Source organism: Phocoena sinus, chromosome 11 (assembly GCF_008692025.1).
Source record: "Phocoena sinus isolate mPhoSin1 chromosome 11, mPhoSin1.pri, whole genome shotgun sequence".
Classification (NCBI taxonomy): Eukaryota; Metazoa; Chordata; class Mammalia; order Artiodactyla; family Phocoenidae; genus Phocoena; species Phocoena sinus.
In genome coordinates, this window is record NC_045773.1 from 59,638,253 (window position 1) to 59,649,033 (window position 10,781).

At 42.9% G+C, this 10,781-nt stretch overlaps 1 protein-coding gene across 3 annotated transcripts in view; it reads right to left on the minus strand.

Annotated features, from left to right (window-relative positions):
- PRIM2 (DNA primase subunit 2) overlaps positions 1-7,259 on the minus strand; it is a 333,687-nt gene extending 326,428 nt beyond the window's left edge. For 2 of the 3 annotated variants that reach the window (XM_032649617.1, XM_032649619.1), the window contains exons 1-5: positions 7,174-7,259; positions 6,291-6,452; positions 4,369-4,472; positions 1,716-1,795; positions 253-373 (exon numbers count right to left, since the gene is read on the minus strand). In XM_032649617.1, coding sequence (XP_032505508.1) covers positions 253-373; positions 1,716-1,795; positions 4,369-4,472; positions 6,291-6,444 — 459 coding nt within the window. In that variant the 5' untranslated portion in view covers positions 6,445-6,452; positions 7,174-7,259. Of the gene's footprint in view, positions 1-252; positions 374-1,715; positions 1,796-4,368; positions 4,473-6,290; positions 6,453-7,071 lie in introns of all 3 variants that reach the window. The other variant, XM_032649618.1, reaches the window with a different exon arrangement.
- Between the last annotated feature and the right edge of the window lie 3,522 nt (positions 7,260-10,781).

Sequence of the window (10,781 nt, forward strand, 5' to 3'; positions counted from 1 at the left end):
CCTTTTTGTGCTTTCATAAATCACATATTTAATACAGCAACTGAATAAATGTGCAGCTCTGGTACTAAGGAGCCTCTTTTCTTCTAGTTATGGAAGGGAGAGGTTCACTGTTGTGCAAAGCCAATAGTTATTGTTTCAGGTGGGTACTTAGGAAGAAAACGTAAAGAGAACAAACTCCACACATTAACACCAACACTTAAGGGAGGGATGAACGGTGATAACAATCGGGAATGACTTTAAAAATACACTTACAGCCTCAAACTGCAAATGGCTATCCTTTAAGAAACTCTGAATTTTGTCCTTGGGTAAAATACTGAATCGAAATCGAAGGAGATCCATTTCTTGTTGAATGAACCAGCGCCTAAGCTCTTCACTAAAATGGAGACAAGAAAATTAAAAGTGAAAAGTCCACTGACTATTTTCAAAGTCCACTGATTATTAAATCCAAGAAATTTCTATGAAACAATATTCAAACATGAGCAAGATGCCAAAAGACTGAAGTTAAAAGCATCAAGTCCTCTATTATGATAAGAGTGTGAACACATATCACATGCCACAATCTCCCTGGGATGAGTAGAATATGGGGGAGAAAGGTGTTATGAACATAAAATTAAAAGAATTAAATACAGAATACTTCGAGCCTAGCTGCATTATTATCAAATAACATAAAACAGTGCACTTCTTTTAATGTAACTGCAAAATAGCCATTTACATCAGAAAATGGGGTATCCCTTCAGTCAATGCCAAATAAACATCAAAAGTTTTTAAAGGTAACTTTATCTCTGAATGGATTATGATCAAACTATGCAAAGTAAACTCTGCTTACAGTTTTACAGTTTATAATTTCACAAAATTTAATATGCACTAGGATATCTCAATTTTTTAAATCAACATACATTAATTTATAAGACAGATGGACATTACTGTTGTTGTAAAATAATTATGCTACTTCATGTAAAATATGATTTAATTTTCTTTCCCCAAATGACTTTCACATTGTCAGCAATTCATTTACTGCATAAATTGCATAAACTGCATGTGCTTTCTTACAAAAGAAAAACTCTGGGACTAAAGCTGGTGAATAATTTCTCAGTTATTATCTTGGGATAGTCACCAATTCAAGATTCCCATTTGATAATCCTATTACCAAAAAGAAACAGAAAAGAAACATAATAATAAGTATGTAATTTAACCAAAATTAATACAGGAAAAGAAAAGTTTAAAAAAAGCAACTAACTCCTTCTCCCTCTGGGTGGCGCTATTGACTTATAAGAAACCAACTACCAAAGGAAAGATCTTAATCTAATGTGCACCAGCCCATAAATGTCAACATCTAAAGCCCTGTGCAGATTCAAGTATGTGTTTGATTCATTATTTCTTATAAATACTACCACTTTTTTTCTGGGGAAAAAAAAATATCAAAAGTCCTTCCTAATGAAATCCCCTCTAATTTTAAATCCTAAATGAAGAGTCTCTCCCATAAAGTAAAAAGTGTTTTAACAGGCAAAATCTGCAAAAAAAAAAAATTTTTTTTTTATTTTTTAGTAAACAACTTGTTTCAAACAATTCTCTGCAACAGTGTTCCGCCCATGAGCCACTGGTTTCTGACATTATTCTGGGATTTCCTACAATCAGTACAATGCCTGTCAGCCCTCCTGGACCAGTTTACAACCCAAGGTGTCAGACTTGACCATGGAGGACAAAGGTATACTCACGACTGGCAGTAAGCAAGGCGTAAAATAAAGTGAGAAATGTGATCTCTTCTTCGGGGTTCATATTCATCTTCCAAGTTTTCCTTAAAAACAATGGCACATGAAAAAAATAAATGCATCGGAACAGTAAAAGGTGTAAAGAAATACTGAGTCAGCATAAGCCAATGGTAAAGCAGGAGTTTCAACAACACAGATTTCATAATATACTCCCCAGGGTGAGTACCATTTTACTTAGGTTAGCAATCAGATGAAACAGAACTGAACAACAATACCTCCTGGGTTTGGACCCCACTATTTTCTTCCTCTTAACTTTCCTTCTCATCCAGCCTACACCCAGGCACTCACCTCTTCTACTACTTCTCACATCAACCCTCAACTGCTTTCATTTCAACCATTTGGCAAAACCTAGATTCTAAATAAATCCAAAGATACACTCTGCAGTCCTGTTCCCAAAATGCTGAGAACCTCTGGGAAAGATATATACAACTATAGGAATTTGGAACATTAAAAATTCACAGCCTCTAACCTCGACTGGACCTTTACCAACACCAAGGCATCTTTATTCAAGCTCAACACAGTCAGAGCAAACACATCCTGAGCATTTGCAAGGTACCAGGCACTGTTATAAGCATTTTTAATCCATTAGCCCATATAATCCTTTGAAAACCCCTATGAGGTGGGCATCACTATATCCTTATTTTAAAGATGAGGAAACTGAGGCAGAAAGAAGTTATATAATTTTGTCCAGGTCACAAAGCTTGTAAGCAGCAGAGCTGGGATCTGGCCTGTAACCATCTCTTTCCTCACGTCTTAAGAAAGCTGTTTCCATCTTCACTAGGTGGCCAGTGCTCCCCGCCACACCACCTTCTTCTCTCTCATCACATGACCTCACTTACTTTACAGAAGATAAAGGCCCCCCCTTCAGCCCCAAGCTCCTGCCGCCACATGCTGTACTGCCTTCCCTTCCCTCTCTGTGGACAAATCTCTCTCCTTCCTCCTACATAAAGCTAATCCCTACACTGAAACCGCATGGCCCATCTGCTCTTGCCTCCTAAGGACCCTGACTTATCAAATGCTCTCTCAAAGTATCTTCAAGCTCCCTCCTCTTTTTTCTCTTCTAGATCTTTCTGCTCAGCTTACAAACGTGTTCAAGTAACCACTGTTGTATGTGTGTGTATCTTCTCTTTTTCCCTCAATTTTTTCTACACTCAGACCTACTTCCCCCGTGTCTTTTCAGCTACACGTTAGAAGAGGATGTATTCCATACCAACCTCTCACCTCTCTCCTCCAAACACCACCACTGTTCCAGCTTCTGCCTCTGCCTACAAGGTTCTACACCGCTGATAAATCCGATGATTCTATACAACTCATCTTATTGGTTCTAAGTGTCTGAAATTGTTCCACCATGAAGACAAGAGGTCTAGATTCAGATCTTGGCTGCACTGTTTTCCATCTTACGAGCTTGGGCAAGTTACTAGCCTATCAATACCAGTTTCCTTGTCTATAAAGAGGGATGATGACAGAACCCACCCTCCTAAGACTGCTGTCTGGATTACATGAGTTAATATACGTGATGCACTTAGAACAGACTCTGGGACATGGTTAAGAACAATATGAATGTGTGCTGTTGTATCATCACCTGCGTATCATGATCATCAGTACTGAGACCCCAGCTTCCCTGGCTGCCAGAGTGGCTGATCTCCACCCCAAGGCAGCTCCTCCTCAACTGCCCTCGCAGACTCCCCCCATTCCACTCCACCTGAATGTTGTATTCCTCACATCCTGGCCTCCATCCTCTTCTCTTCTCACTCAAATGTTTCCCTGGCTGCCTCACCTACTCCTGATGATGCCAACCTTCCTCCTGAATGTGCACCCCCACCCCAGAGGTCCCGAAGTCCAGATCCGTGTGCACACCCTGCTGGCCTCAGACAGCTCCACAAGTACCTCAAAGTCATGTCGAGAACTAAACTCAGCGTCTTCCCTCTAAAAAGACTTGCCTCCCCTCCTGTATATCATCACCATCCAGCCAGCTGTCTCACCAGAAACCCAGGTGTCATTCAGAACTCTTCTCTCCCTTCTCTCTGCAGTCACTAAGATCTTCTGATTCTACCCTCTCACTCTTTCTCCAATCAGTCCTCTTACCTCCATTCAATTCACTCTCGTCATCTCCAAGTTCCTAACTAGTTTTCCCCACCAAGGATGACCCTGTCCATCTGCTGTTGGCAGTCATCTTCCCAAAATAAAAACTGTATCACATCCATCAAGATTCGGTTCCAGCACCACCTCATCTGGGAAGCCCTCCCAAACCTCCCCAACCTGAGCTAATTCTCTGTGCTCTTGGAGTTCGTCACCCTGTAATGCACAAAGCACATCTGGCAATGTCTGGAGACATGGACTGGGTGGAAGCCAGAGATGCCAGCGAGCTCCCTAAATGCACCAAGGAATCATCAGACCCCAAATGTCCACAGTCCCCAGGTCAAGAAACCCTGCAGCACTGTAGTCTGACTGCATGTCAATCACCCATAGTGGACTGTAGGTTCCTTCAGAAGAGTCTTTTTTAAAGCCCTATGCCTAACACAAGACCTTTCCCACAACTGATATCCAGTACATGAATATACACAAACCAAAGAAACATCTTTTTCCCTCTTTTACTTACTCTGTAGGAAAACTTAAGCTTCCGAAGCTCGGCCTCTAGCTTACTCTGGTACTGCTCACTTCCTTTCACGTAGCTCACACCAAGATTCTCGACTGCTTTTAGCACTAGAAAAAATTTTAAAAACAGAAGAAATGAATAAACATATAAATGCAAGATAATTTTATAAAACTAAATCCAAGACAAATAAAATCTATGGCTACCAATCCCATAATTACTTGCTTATAAAAGACGACAATATTTAAGCTTTATTTTCTGCAAGTACATTATATAAGTTATATATGTTTATCAGAGGATAATCTCCACCATGTACAGAAAATACCCACATCCCACAGCATAATCTCACACTAGGGATTCTCAACCAGAAGGGAGAGAGGGATGGGAAGCAGATCACTGATGGACTGAGCACCACTGCTCAGTGGTGCAGAAGGATCCCCTCAGAGGGATGCAGAAGTGTGTCTGCATGTACAGCCCTCGTGTGGAGCCGTCTGTGAGGCAGTCGGCTTCCCTGACTCAGCACAGACTCATCAGAAGACAGTTCTTCCCTTCCTGATGAAACAGAGGAGAAGACAGCAGTGAAGAAGCAAACAAGCCACCATGACTAGATGCTACATACACACTGTCCAAAGGTTCCTGAAGCCTCTGTCAACCCTTCCTCAGATGAATTATTCTGCCATCGGTATGAAAAGAGACATTCTTTAATTCAAGAACGAAAAACTTCTAAAATGAATCCTGAACATAAACTCATGTCCCCCAGGTACCTCCATATTATGGTGTCCCGAACCAAACTCATTCTCTGCCCCTCAATCCCACTCCTCTTCCTGCCACCCCACCTCCATCCGCAGAATTTCTATCCACCAGATCATCCACGCTGGAACTCCAGCCACCCCCACCTGTTCCACCACTCCTCATAGCTAAGAGTCACGAAACCCTGTCAATTACACCTCCTAGTATCCCTTCAATCTCTCCCTTCCTGTCACTGCCTTACCATCTCACCTCCTAAGTGCCAAACCCAAGGGATGCTTTTCAATCATCACCTTAATCTCAATGAGCCATATGAAACTGCTAAGCTTCCCAGAACCCATTCTCCCTTGCCTTCACCTTCATTCAACAAACAGGCAATACAGATACTCTGTATTAGCAGTTCTCACCCTGCTCCTCTAAGAATGATTAACAGTATCTCACCTCTACTTCTGATCTTCCCACCAGGATATCGTGGAACATAAACTCTACAGATAGTGCCGTTATTTGTTTCAGTTTACACCTAACTTATTTCTTTCTTCCACCAACACACAGAAGTAGGTCCCCAGTAAAACTGCTACAACCTTCTTACACCCCAGTATTACACCATATCTTGGCACAAAAATGCCCTTGCTTACCCATACTTCTCCATCTACCCTGAACTTGTCACTGTTCCCTCCAATATGACACTCTCTCTCATGCTTCCAAGCCTTTGTACAGGCCATTATCCCAGCTTGCAAAAACCCTTCACTTCTTCTCTGTTGAGAAATTGCTACTCACCCTTCAAGGTCCAGATCACATTTCAACTTCTCTTAAGAAGTTTTACTTAATCAGACTAGGACAATCACTCCCATCTCTATGTTTCAGTAGCCCTATTAGTTACCTCTACTAGAGCACTTAAAATACTAAACTACAATTATTATTTTGGACATCTGTCTCCATGTACTAGAATACAGCTTCAACGAAAGTGAGAATTACATTATTCAGCTCAAAATCCCTACCACCTAGAATAAAGTGGCACTCAATAAACAGGCACTGTACAAGGAATAAATGAATGAATGGCAAAATCTCAACAGAAAACCCTCAGTAAATATTTGTTGAAGGAAATAAATTACTCTAATTCATTTCCACAAAGTATAAGTGAGGTTCTCAAGAATACATAAATTCTAATTCAAATCACTCACATTTAACTCTATCGATAGCCAAGTTTTCAAATTCTATCAAAGATATGTTTCCAGAAGGCGGCTGCAAGTAAAACTGAAGGCTATGTGGGTAGCAAGCATTCCTCTGGTCATCTGCCAACCTCAGTTTCCTCCGATTTCCTCCAAGAAACTGCATCTTGTTACCTTGGAAGGAAGCACATAAAATGGTTGAAATGATGGAAAATGGAGTTTAAAAAAATGCAAAAAGATAACTCCACATTAAAGGGAAAAAAAATTGAGGTTGAAGAGCACGCACGAAGTGTTAACAGTAGTGTCCCTGAGTGATGTCTTCTGTATCTTCCAGACTTTCGACGATACACCTGTAACAATTGTGCAAAGGGGGTGGGGAGAGGTGTGCGCTGGAGGAGACGCAGGCAGTGGTCCTAGCCTCCTGCAACATTAACGGCAGGTGATGCTGCCTGCTCACTAGAGGTCTGTGTGCCTCCGCCCTTAGGTCTCTGCCGTCCCAAGAGTCAAGATAAGATTTCACACGGGCAGCAATCCTGAATTCGGAGGAGAGCGCGGGAGATTCCGGCTAGGTAAGAGACTCCATGGGCAGGGTCCAGTTACTCGCTTCCTCCCTTACATCCCCGGGAAACAGACAACAGTCTTTCAGGTCCCGTCGGTCTTAGCTCCTCTCAGGAGCGTCCACAGGTGCCTAGTGACACCCCGCTCCCGCCCTCCCCGCCCCCCACGCAGGGCGGTCTGTCAGCCCCGGCACCGGCGGCTCTGCCCGGACAAGCCACCAATACTCGATACCCACCCTCTGCGCCCGTAGCCCCAAAGCGCTCTCCTCCTTCTCTGGACTCGCAAGCCTCAACACCAGGATTACTGTCCGTCCCAAACCCGCGGGGGCTTCTCCTACCTCCAGCCACACCTGACGTGAAAACACACAAACCCCGGCAAGCGCTTTCCCCGGGTGGCGGGAGAGTTCACACGGGACCGGAAGCGGAAGTGGCTGGAACACCAAACCCGCCCCAGAGGTCCCGCCCACCTGCGCGGCCCCGCGCTTGCTCAGTGGGGCGCTCTGAGGACCGCGGGATTTGTGTCCACTTTGTAAGCTGCAGTTCCTGTGCATGGAGCCGCGCTGTCTGGGGCGGTGGGCGGAGAGCGGGCCCGGTACTGGCTCCCCGCTAGGGACTCTGGGTAATCTCTGAGGGCCCCGGCCTTAGGCTGCACGGCCCGCGTCTTACAGATGCGGAGGCAGACTCTAGGTCATCTACGTACAATGCCTAGGCCATCTACGTACAATGCCTAGGCCATCTACTTACAACGCCTAGTCGGGTTTTCTCCTAGACTGCAGGCCCTCCCCTGGGGAAAGATTTACGTCCAGTGCACCCCCTACACACACCTGGTACAGGGCGCCCACAGAAGATCTGCAGTGAACTAGAACGCATGCATCATGCACAAGTGCACCCAGAAATCGCTCGGCGTCTAAAGTAGAGCAGGCCCAGAGGGGCATAGCGGCGAGCACGTGCAGAGCACTGTGGAGAAGGTGCCCTAGGGCTGCGGACCCGGAGCCACACCGGCTCCCGACTGCAGGCCGCAAGGTTTTCAGATCTGGGAATAAACTTCGCCTGTGGCCTCCAGGAGGCGTGTCTCGCTTACAAAAGGGGCCGCGAGAGGCTCTAGTAAAGATGGGAGGTGAAGAGCCCTCCGAAATGTTCAAGGTTTTAGAGATGCAAACGGCACTGAAATAGCGTAAATCTTCAGAGCACTTACCCAGCATGGACCAAACTGTGGCTGGCACTGACCTTGTACCAGGACGTGTTCTAAGTGACTTACACATAAGTTCATTTTATTTCCATAACCATTTAAGGTACGTTCTGTTATTAACCCGCTTTACAGATAAGGAAACCGTGCAACAGAGAAATTAAGTGACTTCAAAGATCGCATAGTAAATGGCAGAGACAGGTTCAAAGTCTGGGAGACATGCCAAGCACCACAGTGCTAACCACCACACTGTACCAATTCCACTAATATATCAGCGCCTCCCCTTAATTCCTATTCAACACATAACTAACATCACCTGGCCTGAAAAAGACACCTGAAGCGTAAGAACTGCCTCAAGAAACCTGGAGCACAGACCATAAGAACATTTATATGAATGTTTAGCTGATCTCTGGATAGGGAAGGAATTTAAATATAACAACTTACAAAGAAAAATACCTAAAGACTTGACTATACAAATATAAAATTGTGCATCTAAAAAAAAATTCACAAAAATTTTTGCAGTCATAACAATAGGGGAAAAGTTCACTATAAAAATAATATCAGGGACTTCTCTGGTGGTCCAGTGGTTAAGAGTGAGACTTCTAATGGGGGGGACGCAGGTTCGATCCCTGGTGGGGGAAATAAGATCCCACATGCCACAGGGTAACTAAGCTGGGTGGACTCTAGAGCCCACTCTGCAACTATTGAGCCCACATCACAATTAGAGAGAAGCCCGCCCACCCCGCCTGCCGCAGCTAAGACCCGATGCAGCCAAATAAATAAATAAATATTTTAAAAATTAAAAATAAATAAAAATAATATCAAAAAGCCTAATACCATCAAGATGTAAAGAGCTTATGTAAATTAACTGGGGAAAAAATCATAAGATACAAATGGAAAAAGAATAGCAATAGATAATTCATAGACAAAGCAACAAATGGTAACGTGTGCAAAAATGTTTATCACTGGCAGCAAAAAAAATTTCCCCTACAAAACTGGCAAAGATTTTACAATGAAAATACTCAGTATCGGGCAAAGCACAATACGATGGGCTCACATAGGAATTGACTGCCGTGCTACAATTGTGGAGTTTACTGTAGCTATATGTATTATGAGCCCTAAAAGAATTCATACAGTTTGACCAAAGTATTTCACTTACATGAATCTGTCCAGAAATAGACACAAAAATTTGTGTCCAAGGAACGTCATTGCACCATTATAAGGATGAAAACCCAGGAAAATAAATAAATGATGGTATGTTCATATCATGAGACATTACACAGACTTTTTAAATATATATGTTTTGAACAATATTGACCTGGGAAAATGTTCAGGATGCTATGAAGTTAACAGAGCAGAATACGTAAAATCACATATGCCAGATGATCCCAATTTTGCAAGAACATAGCATTACAATTTTCTGCAGCATTTCTGACTACTACCAATAGGCTGCCCTCTGCAACTCTTATCCTCGTCTTACAATCCAGGCATGTGTTATCCGTTGCAATCAGAATTTTATGTGCAAGACCGCCCCTCTGTACTAGTCTTGTTTTTATTTCACTTTTCTTGGCTTCATCTTTGGCCTGGTCTTAAACTGGCCCTCTTTTAACTTAAGTGTCAATGCCCCTTTTTCTACAATAGATGATATTAAATACTTCTTTGGACAATTTAAAAAATTAGTCTATTGCAAACAGAAAATTGCTTACATAAGTGGGAACTAAGACACTGGCAATGGAACATTTGATGGTATTTTTAAAGTTCTATTGTCATTTTATATAAAGTTCTATATTAATTTTAATTCAAGAAACATTTGAAAGCTTCCCACAGCGTGGCCCCAGGATTCGATGACTTTCTTGCCTATGGCTGCCCCCAGTTTATAAGCTGAACTACCAGCTCTTCCCCAAAGAAGACCTTGCATTCCCTACCCGTGTCTCTTTGTGGTGATCTCCCTGCTTCAGGAGCCCTAACCTTCCCTCCTGCTGGAATCCTCCCTGTCCTTCAGCACTTCAGTTGTCAAATACTACCTTACTCTGTCCTGCTGAGCCTTTGCTTATGCCGCCCGGTTTAAACCCCCAGTACTTCCGAGTTGTATAATTCCTTCTCCAGCTCTACCCCTCTACTATAGAAGGTCTTCATCTTTGGGGAACAGGAACCGCTGAATGATTTAATGAATGCACTCCTCAGAAAAATGCACCTACATACCAACTTTGTTCACTCTTTCAAAAGGTTTGTGAACACATGTGTGGCTGACTGTGTAGCACTACCAGATTTTCAGCTCTTTTGGGACAGGCCCCTTTTTTTGTCTTTGTGATACCTAAAGTGCCTACCAGAGCATCTTCCAAATTAAAAGATGAGGTAATTAATGTCATTTTATGACATTTCAGAGAGAGCTGGAAAAAATATGCTCACGTTTCACATTACCAACAGCTTACTAAACATGTCACGTAAGAGCTGCCTTTTCACAGTGTTAAAGATGCTTTAAGCTTCAGAGTACAAAATAGCCTGTGTCTGTTCCAACTGGTTTAGCATCTTTATTGTTTTCCCATACCACGGTTTTTGTCACTATCTCACTGTGGACAGTGTTTTTGGTAATTGCAATACGAATCTATGTATCACAGGACCAATAATGCACAATAATGATACAATTCAGTTAGCCATACTTGGTAAATCACTGTGAGCTCTTCCTGTGTTTATTTCACCAACAAAATGGATTGACCCAATGCTCAGCTCTGGCAACTGTGGTGAATATAAATTACAGAC